A 14,422-nucleotide genomic window follows, 5' to 3' on the forward strand; every position below is an offset into this window, starting at 1 on the left:
CCGGTCTCAAAAAAGAAAAATTAAAAAAAAAACACCCAAAAACAATCCCCAAGAGGACTAAGAAGGAAATAAAACTTTGGTGCCAGACAAGACAGTATCAAGATAAAGCCAAAGAGTTGCTAAAAACAAAAAATAATAATAATTCAGGCAATTGGTTGTCTGGGTTCTGCAATTTGACAAATTCCACTCGACACTAATATACAGGAACTCTTTTGGTCATTGTCACATAGCAGAAATGCTGCTATATGTGAAGTTGTTCTGGACTGCCTGTTATAGCTATTAAATGGAAACCCCAGAATTCATCTTGAATGTCTCTGAATGTGAAAAGTCACATGTGTTAATTTAATTCAGTATAAAATTTCCATGTTCTCCCACAAGGAGGATTTCAGCAGTGTCTTCCCAGCATGAAACCATGTCTTATCACTCCACCAGATTCAGAATTGGTACTAATTCTGACAGAAGCTGAAACTAAAGCCTATGTTTTCTTTAGTCAACATAAGGCCTTTTTTCAAACATGGTGTGAATTAATAGTTTAAACAACCAAAATAAAAGAATAGACAAGTATTTTCTTAACACATCCATTTCCATTGCTAGAGCTGCGGTGATCAGCAGAAGCATCTGCCTGGCTGTCAATATCAAGGTGGATCCAGGCTGTTGGAAGTGGTGGATCCAGGGGTTGGAATGGGGGAAGACTTACTAAAAATGAGACTCGGAACTTGGAAGCCCTGCACCACGTGGGCCAATTCTGCCATAAGCCCTATTTCCCAGATATGTTACATAAAACATCCAGAGATTACAATGAAAGTCAGGGTGTGGCCAGACGCAGTGGCTCACAACTGTAATCCCGCACTTTGGGAGGCTGAGGCTGGTGGATCACTTGAGGTCAGGAGTTTGAGACCAGCCCAGCCCACATGGTGAAAACCGCTCTCTACTAAAATTACAAAAATTAGCTGGGCATAGTGGCACAGGCCTGTAATCTCAGCTACTCGGGAGGCTGAGGCAAGATAATTGCTTGAACCTGGGAGGCGGAGGTTGCAGTGAGCCGAGATTGTGCCACTGCACTCCAGCCTTGGTGACAGAGCGAGACTCCATCTCAAAAAAAAAGTCAGGTGAGAAGTAGCACATAGTGAAAATGAATATAATAATTTTACAGCTGGTCGGGCTCAGTGGCTTATGCCTGTAATCCCAGCACTTTGGGAGGCTGAGACAGGAGGATTGCTTGAGCCCAGGAGTTTGAAACCAGCCTGGGCAACACAGAGACCCTGTCTCTAAAAAATAAAATAATTTTACCGCTTTTGGTTCTCCTGTATTATATAGCATAACGGGGACAAAAAAAAAACTATGAAATTGTTTTCCCAAGACCAGTTTTACTCATCTTTATCACACTTGTTTGATGTGGGTTATCCAGGAGCCACCTACATCAAGGTGGATCCAGGCCGTGGTCTTGCATTGGGTAACAAAGCCCTTCCCAGAGGGAGCAGTCACACCATTGGGTCAAGAGTCACGAATGGGTATTTTTACATATTTATTAAAACAAGTTTCCTGAGAAGTTTGACTAGGCTATGTTGTTGTTAACCTAGTTTGATTAAAATGTACAAAAATGCAATCAAACTTACATATCTTTTAAATATTCTAAAGTCAGATTTTGTTCTGATTGGCTATCAAATTAGGGCAAATCAGTGAGGGTTTTTTTGTTTTTTGTTTTGTTTTTCTAACAATAGTCTGAAACATAAAATTAAGTTTGGGTTTAAAAACAATTCTTGAAACTGTCATAAATATATGATATCTATTGATTAAACAGTAATAAAAAGATACAAGGTACAAGAATTGAGGCTTGACTGTTCTGGCTGTATACTAACTTCGTATACCTTGACAGTATAAACTATCTTTTTAAAAAGTGCTTTGTACACTGCACAATTAGAGCTTTACCAAATAAAAACTCAATGACATGTCGCTGAAATTTGCTTCTTCTAGAATTTGAAATTATTTAAAATACTGCATGAGAATATTTTTATCATATTATATAACATGACTTCATCAACATGAAGTTCTAGGACCCAGATACTTCTCTGAACTTCTAAAAGTTCATTATTTGATAGGGTTGGATCAAATGTAAAGGCCCAACTGTTCAAAGATCTCAGATACCTAAAGAGAGAAAGAGGCAAATGGAGGCTCTTCTGAGAGTCAAAATGTTGATGAGAAACAAACTGAAAGTAGCACACATAGGCAGAAAAATAGACAAGTTATGATTCAGAAAACAATTGTATGCAATTTTGGCATAAATATCTGAGAGTTACTGTGGGCCATGAGTTGAAAAGGAACATGCAAGAGAGCAAGGAAAACACAAAGCCTCATTCAGATGTGCTGGTGAGAATATGACAGACAAATCTGTTGAAGTTGTGTACCATGAAGTCTGTCTTTTGTCAAAGCTCTATGCAGTCCCAGGATAGCGTGATAGCGTGGTTAAACACAACCAGCTAGTTATAGCTTTCATTGTGTGGAAAGACCTCTCTGGTCTGGAACTCTGCCTTTGAAATTATCCACGTAGTTCAGAAGGCAAATACTTGTTAAAGGGATCCCAAAAGGTAGGAGACAAGTGGTTTTTGTTATGCATTAGGGCAGACTTTCAAGCACAAGACACAAAATTGGGCAGCAGATGTTTGGGTAGTCCCGTCTCCCTTCGGTTTATATGTGGGTAGTAAAATAAATAAAATTTTCTTTGTCTCTTTCTTGAAATAAAATATCAGGTATCCAAGGAGAGCTGAGGACTCTCAATTTGCTAGATTGCTTTAAAGGGGTCAGATTTAGAAAATTAAGGAATAAATGGAGATCGATTTTATTGGAGTAGGTGTGGTCAATAGGCCCTTTTCCATTTTGTGCCGTTGCTTTTAGCACAAGGATGTCAAAAATATCACATAGAATGTCATCTCTGATGGACTGACAGAGACCTCCTGTTGCGCTGTGTTAGGACATGAGGCTTATCCCAGCTTGGCAGGAGAGAATGCTAAGCATGATGAGTGAGATCTGCCACAGGCACGGATATTTCCTGCTCCTCTTCTGTTTGTTTCAAACCACGTTCAGGATCTCTGAAACATAGAAGGCTGACAGTTGACTCCCACCTGCACATACTTCTTACCCACATGTCACATCCAAGGGAGGTATGGTGAAACAAGTGTGAGCTTTGCAGAAATGCTGACAAGCAAGGGAATTTCAGCTGAGGAGAACATTAGTTCTTTCACTGAACATTCCTAGTTTCTCTGAGAAGATCTTAAGGGTGACCAGACCTGGCCATGTCAGGGTCTACAAGTTACCAAACACCATCTCATCAGGACTGTGGACCCCTCTCACTGTGTCTTCTTGGCAGGCAGAGCTTACTGACCCCGTGGGATGGTGTATTCATTAAAATACTTGCTGTGTTTGGTGTCTTTTCCATGACATAACACTCCTTGAGAAAAGTTCCTGCTGAATGTAGTTTACCTGTCCGAGGACTTGAATAATCAGAGGAAATTATCCAAAGCTGGTTAGTGACCCAAAAGGAAACCATCGATAAAACAGCTTCCTGATTTAGGCCTTAAGGAATGAAACAGAAAGGTGACGAACATTTATCATGACCGGAGTGAGTGCAGTGAGCTAGAAGTTGGCTGAGAGGAGGCAACGCGTGTTGATCAGAAGTGAGCACATCACCCGCCTCCTTCTCCATCCTCAGAGGCGGCCATGGATGGCAGCCAGGCCTTTTCCTAGTACTTCTCAATTGCACATTCTTCCAAGTGCAAGTGATGCCATCATTAGGAAGAGTGGGCGTTGGAAGAAACAGCAAAAGGTTCTTGTGTCTATGTTGATTTGAAATTAATTAAATTTGTATCCTCTTCATCCTCTGTTGGCAGCCTCAGCGGACTCCCTCAGGGGCTGCTTCTCTTGGAAAACATGAGCGCCATTCAGGTTTAGGATTCATTGTCACTATAAAAAAAAAAAAACACACACACACACACACACAGAGAGACACACACACACACACACAAAAACAGTAATATATTTATTTATTTATTTATTTATTTATTTTTTGAGATGGAGTCTGGCTCTGTCACCCAGGCTGCAGTGCAGTGGCATGATCTCGGTCCACTGCAAGCTCCGCCTTCTGGGTTCAGGTCATTCTCCTGCCTCAGCCTCCTGAGTAGCTGGGACTACAGATGCCCGCCACCACTCCTGGCTAATTTTTTGTAGTTTTTTTTTTTTTTTAGTAGAGGCGGGGTTTCACTGTGTCAGCCAGGATGGTCTCGATCTCCTGACCTCGTGATCTGCCTGCCTTGGCCTCCCAAAGTGCTGGGATTACAGGTGTGAGCCACCGCGCCCAGCCAACAGTAATATATATTTCTAAGAAGCTAAAGAGAGCTGGTCACTCCATTGTGGAGGTGACTGAAGAGATCACAAACCGTCAGGAAGCCAATGGTGTCCAGCTTACAATTTCTGAAACGAAGGTCAGTCTGAATTTTATATTTGATCCCTGAGGAAGAAATCCATGAAAGCCAAAAAATAATCCCTAGCTCTTTCTCCTCATAGCCCTCCCCAGTGCTGATGCAGAGAGAACCAGATGGAGTTGGGGGTTCCCCGTTTAATAAATCTAATTCCATTCTCTATGAATACATGCTAAATTGCCTTTTTCTGAAACAAATTTTCCACATGCTGTTTTCTCTCAAGAGTTTGTGGTCCTGGCATGTCTTCAATAGCCCATTTTGTTCATACCTACGAAGGAGCTGGAGGGGCCTTCTCAGTGTCATTTAGAATTCAAACATCGGGCATCCTGGGGTGTGAGCAGACATAAATGATGAATACGGTATTTGAACGTGACCACGCTTTGGCTAATTTGGTCTTTTGCTTCTAACTTGGCTGTCTTTGCCAAGTATCTGGCTCTACAGCTTTTTCCTGGTGGGCCCACAGCTCCACCAAGTCTCCTGGAAAACAGGTGGCACTTCCCTTCCTCACGCTTCTCTTTTTAGTTCTGTACTCCCTTCACTCACATCCTAGCAGGCCTCTATTTGAAGTGACCTCTGCTTCCAAGGGAGTGCATGAATGATAACGATCAACAGATCCGGTATCTCCCTCGCTCATAGGTGTGGATAGTCTGCAAAAGGTGATATTCTTCTGACTCCTACTTCAGTGTTCTCCTACTCAGTGAAACTCCACGTGTTTCTAAAAGGACTTCGGAGCAACTGAGACACACATAGATAGATAGATAGATAGATAGATAGATAGATAGATAGATAGACAGATAGATAAATAGGTAGATAAGTAGACAGATAATGGATGGATCTATCCATGAAAGGGCAGGAGACATTGTGTATATGTTTGTGTGTGGTGTTCGTTCATGTTGTGAAGACAGAGGCAGAAGCTATCATAAGGAGGGAAGAACAATGGGAAAGGAGGGGGAGGACAGAATTTTATCTGAGGCAGGGAAGTGAACAAAAGGACAAACTAGGGTGGGCGTGGTGGCTCACACCTGTCATCCCAGCTCTTTGGGAGGCTGAGGCAGGAGGATTGCTGGAGTCCAGGAGTTTGAGACCAGCCTGGGCAATACAGTGAGACCCCATCTCTACAAAAATTAAACATTAGCCAAGTGTGGTGGTGCACACCTGTAGTCCCAGTTACTCAGGAGGCTGAGGTGGGGGACTGCTGGAGCCCTACTGTTCGAGGCTGTAGTGAGCTGTGATTGTGCCACTGCACTCCAGCCTGGGTAAGAGAGACACCCTGTCTCAAAAAAAAAACAAAAAAAAAGAAGGACAAACCATATCAAAATGTACTTCAAATGAAAAGCCTGGTTGAAAACTTAGAAATGTTTCATCTGAAGAGTAGATATGACAACCCCTTTCACTTACGTCACCCTGAATAACTTTTAAATTGGCCAAGGAGGTTTAATTTCTTGGAAATTGGGTGGTAGTAAGAGAATATTTGAGAGATCCAGGAGTCTATCTGTATAGAACATAACTCTCTGAATTGCATGTTTTCCTTTCTGACCTTATCTTGAAATTTCAGCCACTTGAAGCAGAGTACAATACATAGCTGAACAACAAAGGCAAAGCTCTCTTTTGTCCACAACATTAATCTTTGTCCAGCTGTTATAATAGAAGTGATTTTTAAAGTTAATTATTATAAAATTCGTCCATATTCATTGGTTAAAAAATAGAAAATACAAATAAGCAAAACAAAAATACCAATAATCTCACTACATTAACATTTTGGTATTTATTCTTCCAAAGATTTTTCTGTGATAATGATATATATCCTTTTTGTACAAAATAGGATCATATTTTATATATTGTTCTGTAATCTGCTTTTCTCACTCTCATTCACATGTAAACATCTGTCTCTGCTAATAAATATACAACATCTTTTTAGTGTATACATAGCTTTCTATTGTCTCACTAAATCAAAAACTTTTTTTTAGCCAATCCCTTATTGTTAAACAATTAGGCTACTTCAAATTTTTAATTTTTATTTATTATAAACCTTGCTACATCTTTGGAAACTTCCAATAGTTACCTTTGCATATATCTCTAAAAAAGGAATTGTTAGGTCAAAGTTTATACAATTTTAAAGCTTTAATGGCCCATTGTCAAATTATCCCCCTTTCCTAGAAATTTTTACAATTTACATTCTTCCAACACTACTTTTTAGGGAAATATCCTTTTCCCCACGTCTTCCCCAACATTGAATATTATTATTTTCTTTTTTTGTGTGAGTCCAATAGGTGAAAATGGTATCATATTTACTGTTACTTTTTTATTACTACAAAGAATAAACCTTTTACAAAGCTTCGTTGGTAATTTTAATTTCTTCCTTTGCTGAATTGCTTATTAATAGTCTCTGCTCATATTTAAAGTGGAACAATTATTATTATATTTTTAGATAGGATCTTGCCATGTCACCCAGGCTGGAGTGTAGTGGCAAGATCTTAGCTCACTGCAGCCTCGACCTCGTGGGCTCAAGCAATCCTACCACCTCATCTCTGCTTCCCCCACTGCCCCAGTAGCCGGGACTACAGTTGTGTGCCACCACACCTAGCTAACTTTTGTGGAGACAGGGTCATGCCATGTTGTCTAGGCTGGTCTCGAACTCCTGGGCTCAAGCAATCCACCCACCTCAGCCTTTCAAAGTGCTGGGATTACAGGTGTGAGCCACCATGGCCAGCCAGCATATTGTGTTTTTTGAAGTACAAGAACATTGAGTTTTTAATGTAGTTAAATCTATCCTTTTCTTTTCTTTTCTTTGAGACAGTGTCTTGCTCTGTTGCCCAGGCTGGAGTGCAGTGGTGCTATCTCGGCTCACTGCAAGCTCTGCCTCCCGGGTTCACGCCATTCTCCTGCCTCAGCCTCCCGAGTAGCTGGGACTACAGGCACCTGCCACCACGCTTGACTAATTTTTTTGTATTTTTTAGTAGAGGCGGGGTTTCACTGTGTTAGCCAGGATGGTCTCTATCTCCTGATCTCATGATCCACCCGCGTCGGCCTCCCAAAGTGCTGGGATTATAGGCGTGAGCCACTGCGCCCAGCCAAATCCATCCTTTTCAAATATGATTTCTGACTTGTGTGTCATGCTTTCAAACTAGTTCCCTCCTTAAAGCTATATAATATTTTTCTATATTTTTTCTGGATTTTTTTCTTTCTTAACACTCAAACTCACCTGGAGTATATTTTAGTATAAAGCATGAGTTTGAGCTCTAAATTTCCCCCCGAAAGGTTAGTCAGTTGTCCCAAGACTATTTATTAAATAATCCACTTGCTATGAAATGTTAATTCTAATTTGGTTCCAAGTGTACACTGTTTTAATTGTTGATCAAGCATGACACGCTCCCTGTGAACTCCCCACCCTTATTCCATCTTACAATTTCACTTTTTCCTTCTTTTAGAATTGTCCTGGCTATTTGCACAGTTATTCTTCCAGATGAAATGTGCATAGGGATTTTTAAGATGACTGGGTTGAATTTAAGATGACCATTTTTACACTGTTGAGTCTTTCATCAGGAACACAGTATACCTCTCCATTCGTTCAAGTCTTTTATGTGCCACAATAAAAATCTGAACATTTTATATTATCGCCTGCATTTTTTCAGTTAAGTTTATCCCTGGGTAGTTTATGTTTGTGCTGTTTTTATGATATTACCAATGTTGGTGTGTGCTAATGAGTGGCTTTTTTTAGCATAGTAGATAAGAGCCCTGGGTCAGTTGGCCTGAGTCTGAATTAGGGTTCACTTTCTTGCTATGTGACATTGGGCAAATTAACCTTTCTTAGCTGGAGTGTTCTCATCTCATCTCACCTGCAAAACATACATAACTATACCGTGAGCTTTATTGTTTTGTAAATAATAAATGAGAAAATGCAGGTAAAATGCCATACTCCAGGCCTGACACACAGACACATGAATGAATGTTAGTAATCCTTATTTTGCAGGTTTTACATAAGTAGCCAGTGTTTGTTGGTAAAACACTAGCATGAATATTGTTTGAAATATCCAAAGGCTTTTAGTAACCATCTTCCAAAACAAACTTTAAATTTCTAAGGAGAAGCATTTCGAAGGCTCAGTGTGAGACACTGTCAATCAACAAGAACTTGTTTAAATTAAAGCACCAAAGAGGAAAAGAAGCTCAAGCTATGGTGCCCACTGCCACAGCTCTGTGGACCATGAGCAATTGACAAGCACTGCTACACAGTGTACTAGTTGCCTCACTTGTGGGACATCAGGCCACTCCCAGAGTGTAGCAACTCTTACTGGTGCTGGGATGGACATCAGGCGTGTTGGTAAATCAGCAAGTTGGGAGCTGGCCCACCAGTTGAGCCTGGAGGCATTCTCTCCCAAATGCTCATTCCTTTATTTAGTTAGATATGTTTCCTGCTGTCTTTTTGGCTATTTATTCTCTCTGTGGAATCATCAAATAAACCTAGACATTTTTAATTCTGAAAAATCCTGGAGTTCTCTGTTAAAAAGATCTTAGCAAACTGTCACAGAATTGCAACAAATCAAATAAGTGATCCCTTTTCAAACCTTTAGTTTGAAAGCAGTTTTGGTAACTTAACTATGATGGTAACATTAGCGAGCAATTTTTCTAGGAATGCTGGACAGATATTTTAAGAATGTGGGCCAAGTGTGGTGGCTCATGCCTGTAATCCTAGCAACTTGGGAGGTCAGGCGCTTGAGCCTCAAGGACCACTTGAGCCCATGAGTTCGAGACCAGCCTGGGGAACATAGTGAGACACTGTCTCTACAAAAAATTCAAAAATTAGCTGGGCATGGTGGCTCGTGTCAGTAATCCCAGCTATTAAAAGTAATGGTAAAAACCGCAATTACTTTTGCACCAACCTTATACCTTATGTTTGGGTGGCTGAGGTGGGAGGGTTGCCTGAGACTGGGAAGATTGAGGCTGTAGTGAGCTGAGATCACACCACTGCACTCTAGTCTGGGCAAGAGAGTGAGACCCTATCTCAAAAATGAATAAATAAATAAATAAAAGAATGTGGAACACCTTTCCCAAAAGCCTGTATAGTAACAGGCTGACAAATAAAACCAAATTTAATTGATTCAAAAGCATCATTGCATTGTTTTCTTTAAGAAGGCACGTAATAGGCATGCTACCAGTTAAATAAGGACTGATGCAACTGTAATACCTTGTTTCATAATTGCCCCTTTGTTGCAGTCAGGATTAGATAAGTCATCTTTGTTCTCCTGACCAGTCTATCTTGTAACAATCCCTCTTTATGACCACAGCTCATGTACTGTCTCCAAAGATGGCAATAAACCTATGTTAAACCTTTCTTGTGTTACGATGCCAACTCATTTTTGGGGGGAGTGCAAGAGTTCGGTTTAGCACAAAGTCACATAACAATTAGATCAGGCTCCCTTTCTCTTCAATAGAATGTCCTTTCTCCTTCCTGCAAGAGGCCTGGTCTCAGGTGGAACGATTGAGGTAATGCATCTGGCTAACATCAGAGGCAAGCCTAGCCATGCACATAGATCATGCCAGTGTTGTAGATATAATCTGGGCCACTATTCAAGCAATGCTGTGGTTTTGAAAAGTAAGTACATCTTCCCTCATCCAACACATACATGCACACACACACGTGCGCACGTGCATCTGCGTTTTAATAATATTATTTGAGGTTATCATCCTGCAGGATTATAAACTGTTAGTTTGTATCCCTCATAATATCAAGCTCAGATTTGAGAGAATCCGACACTTAATACTTGAATTACAGATGATCCCCAACTTACAATGCTTAACTTACAATTTTGACTTTACAATGGAGCAAAATCGATATGTATTCACTACACTCCTTGACTTACGATGGGGCTATCTCTAGATAAACATTATAATTTGAAAATATCGTGCATTTTTGACTTATGATTTTTTTACTTACACTGTGTCTCTCAGGACCTAACCCCACTGTGAGTCAAGAAGAATCTATATACTTTTAAATAACTTTGAGGGACTAAAGAAGAAAAGAGGAAAGAAGCCTCTGCACAAAGAGAAAAATTAGAAGTGGTCACAAAGATTTAATTGAGCAGACAGGCCAAAAAAACTCACACAAAACTGCTGTTTTCTTGCAATTAACGGGTAAGTGTTGTCAGTGACTGTGCTGAGTGACAGACACACCATTCACTGAGTACTTTCCTGTATTAGCCTCATGGTGGCTGGCTTTCTTGCTGCTGAGTATTCTTCTTTTTCTAATCTATAATTTGTCTTTCAATTTATGAAATATCTCTTATTTTAACAAAATAATAAAAGAGAATGAAAATACACTTTTAAAAGAAAATTTTCTCCAGATTCAGCTTTATCAGCTACGAACCTGCCATGTGAACTTGAACAAGCCACTTAACCTCTCTGAGTTCTAAGTTTACTCAAATTATTTTATTTTTAACTGGTTGTTTTGACATGATGTAGACAGTGTCAGGCACATATTAAGTGCTCAATAAATGTCTTTTGAAGACCTACATCAAAAATTATACTTTCTCAAAAAATGACAAAGAAAAGGGATGAAACAGGAAGAAATCCACAAAATTCTCTATTAAACTAACCTAAATTTTTCCTGAAAAATAGTGAAGCGACTCATTTTTACAATGACATTGAGCTCAGAAACATAAACTATAGAATAAGCAGTGGAATTATTATAAGAATAGATATACTGTCACTCTCTCTTAGTTAATTTCTTAGGCACTAGCATATAGAAAATGTGATGTAAATGTCTTACTATCGTTGTAATTATTACTGTATTTTCAAAATTATAAATCCACTTGAGCAGAACCAAATCTAATTCTTTCCCTAATCTTTCCCTATGTTGTTGCTCAATGTAAAATCATCCCTGTGGTCAAGAGATATAAGAGGAAAGAAGACAGGCATTTGGCTAATATTTGCGATTCCTTGTCTGTGGTTATGCATCTGAGATTGCAGAGACAGAAACACCAAGCTTTCAGGAAACCGTCTAACTACAAATGCCTCCAGAAGAAGGAAGAGGCGGCTAGATTGGAAGAGTCATGATAAAAGGGACTTTTTCTTGTTTGCACCACTATCTAGTGGCATTTGGGAGGGTGTTGTGAGGGTGGGGTTAGGCAATAAGGGAGTGTGTTTTCTGCACAGAAGTTAAAACAATAATAAAAGCAACCAAAAGGATCTGTTTTCTGTGGTTACCATGTGTTGGCAATGCTTAACGAGATCAGGGATGAAATTCTCTTCAACTTGAGGGCAGACCCCTCCTAGCACCCTCCTCCCACTGACACTATGCGCCTGTGCAGCGCCAGGCACATAGCAGGTATGAATCACGGAAAAGATGTTAAGATGGAAAATAAGAATATACAACACTCCCCTCCACCATGATTCCTTTGTTGCTTTTCCTGTTGATTTCTTTAAAACATGACAACCATAGTGTCCACTTCCCACAGTATTTTGTACATCTCTCGTCCTTATTAAAATCCTGTGCTGTCTTTTCGATTCCATAGCTCAGGAAGAATATCCATTCAATGAAGACAGAGGAAAGTAATGAACAAGGACTGGCCAATGAGACAAGGATAAAGTTCTGAATGAAAGCCCTGAGATTATAGACCCTAACAAGACAAGGTTGAAGCGTTGAAGTCTTTGCACACAATGTGGTATATTCAGTGTAGGATGGTTATCAGATTGACTCCCTTTTCCCAGAAGCATGGTGGATGTAAGTTCTATGGACTTAATAGATAACAGAGGTTCTATGTCAGAGATGTCTTTCTAGCATCAAGGAAAGTGGAACCCTGTAAATGAATTCCAGAAGTCTTTATCTTTATCCAGAAGTGTGTTTTCCACTAAATTCAATTTTTAATGACTGTTACATACTTTCTGAAGCATTAAATTCACCTGTATACTACTTCAACGACAGAGGAAGAATCACGCACAAGGTAAAAGCCAATGGAAAACTTTGGGTGATAATGGTGTGTGAATGTAGGTTGATTGATTGCCACAAATGTAGAACTCTGATGGGGGACGTTGATAATGGGGGAGGCTGTGCATGTGTGAGGGCTGAGGGTATATGGGAACTCTGTACTTTCTGCTCAATTTTGCTGTAAACCTAAAACTGCCCTAAAAATAATCTTTTAAAATCCCAGTGTGGGAGGGGGAAGAACTATTGCCCCTGCAGAAGAATAATTAGTTTCACTTGCATGGTGCTTTCAGACTTAGCTACTGCCAGGTGCAGTGTCTCATGCCTGTAATCCCAGCGCTTTGGGAGGCTGAGGTGGGTGGATCACCTGAGGTCAGGAGTTCAAGATCAGCCTGACCAATGTGGTGAAACCCCGTCTCTATTAAAAATACAAAATTAGCCGGACGTGGTGGTGGGCACCTGTAATCCCAGCTACTTGGGAGGCTGAGACAGGAGAACTGCTTGAACCCAGGAGGCAGAGGCTGCAGTGAGCCAAGATTGCACCATTGCACTCCAGCACGGGCAACAAGAGTGAAACTCCGTCTCAAAAAAATATAAAAATAAAAATAAAACCTAGCTAGGTAGTTTCATTCTCTTACATCATCCTGTGAAACTAGAAGGACAGATGTTCTTATTTCCATTTTTCAAGATGAAGAAATTAAAACTCAGAGAGCTAAAGTGACTTGTTTTAGTGTAAAGAACAAACAAGCATTCAAATTAGGTCTGAAAATGAGTCTTCTGATTCTAAGTCCAATGACCCACTAATGCACTTTCCACCTGTATCTATAACAATTCACAAGCTTTTAGAGAAAAAAGAAATCTTATTTTTGTCCCAGGGTAGATACTCAAAGTGAACATTTTATGGATTATCCATGTAATTAAAGCATTAGGATAGGAAAAAGAAATGTAAATAAAATTATGACAGAAAAGAAAGATTATCCAAATTATAAGGTGTTAATATCCTTTTAAAAACTTCAGACTAGGTGAGGCACGGTAGCTCACTCCTGTCATCCCAACACTTTGGGAGGCCAAGGCAGCAGAAGAATTGCTTGAGCCCAAAAGTTTGAAAGCAAACTCCTTATGGGCAACATAAGGAGACTCTGTCACCCCAGTAAAGTAAAGTAAAATTAGCCAGGCATGGTGGACAAACCTGTGGTCCCAACTACTCGGGAGGCTAAGTTGGGAGAATCACTTAGGCCCAGGAGGTTGAGGCTGCAGTGAGCCGTGATCACACCACTGCACTCCAGCCTAGACAACAGAATGAGACTCCATCTCTACAAAAAACAACAAAACACCAAAAAACTCCAGAGTGATAAGTGAACTATTCTGAAATCACCAACATTAATGGGCCTATGCCAGTAATTAAGGAGAACTGAAAGTCTCATAGTAGATCAAACAAATTCCTGATTTCCCAGGACTGGTAGGTCCAGAAAGAAACCATTAGAGAACACAGGGACAAAAATAATTCTTCGCCCACCAATATTGATGTGTCTGGGTCTTAGGATACTGGCTTAGGATAAAGGAAGTGAGTTTTTTTTTTTTTTTTTTAATCCAGTGAGCTGGGTCTTAGTATAAAGGCAGTCAGTTTCTGCATATCAGTTTTAACTTCCTAATAATTATACTAGCAATAACCAGTGCTTATTGAGAACTTAGTTTGTGTTGGGCTTTGTTCTAAATCCAATGTACTTTTCTTAGATTTTTTAGTGAATAAAAAATTAACTTTGCAATGGCATAATAACCTTTGAAGTAATCAGAAAGTGCCTAGTGGTACAAAGATCTGGGACTTGCCATTCTTCATTCTCGAATGCTGGTGCTGGCATCACTGATAGGGCATAAAGTGAAGGCCTGACAGCCATCCTGTGAATGCCACACAGCTCTGGACCCACAGAGAAATGTAGACATTCCCTTTTAAAACAATAATTTAACTATGTTAAGGCTCTGACTCATTTTCTCATTATTTCAAAAATCTGACTTTTTTTTTTTTTTTTTGAAA

The 14,422-nt window shown here is 39.9% G+C and overlaps 1 protein-coding gene across 1 annotated transcript in view; it reads right to left on the bottom strand.

Moving 5' to 3' along the window:
• Positions 1-1,508: 1,508 nt before the first annotated feature.
• TMEM154 (transmembrane protein 154) overlaps positions 1,509-14,422 on the bottom strand; it is a 54,816-nt gene continuing 41,902 nt past the window's right edge. Inside the window, exon 7 of the mRNA XM_003257843.3 lies at positions 1,509-3,957. Within this exon, the coding sequence (XP_003257891.1) occupies positions 3,942-3,957 (16 nt within the window). The 3' untranslated portion in view covers positions 1,509-3,941. The remainder of the gene's footprint in view (positions 3,958-14,422) is intronic.

The sequence above is a fragment of the Nomascus leucogenys genome, chromosome 7b (assembly GCF_006542625.1).
Source record: "Nomascus leucogenys isolate Asia chromosome 7b, Asia_NLE_v1, whole genome shotgun sequence".
In the NCBI taxonomy this organism is placed as follows: Eukaryota; Metazoa; Chordata; class Mammalia; order Primates; family Hylobatidae; genus Nomascus; species Nomascus leucogenys.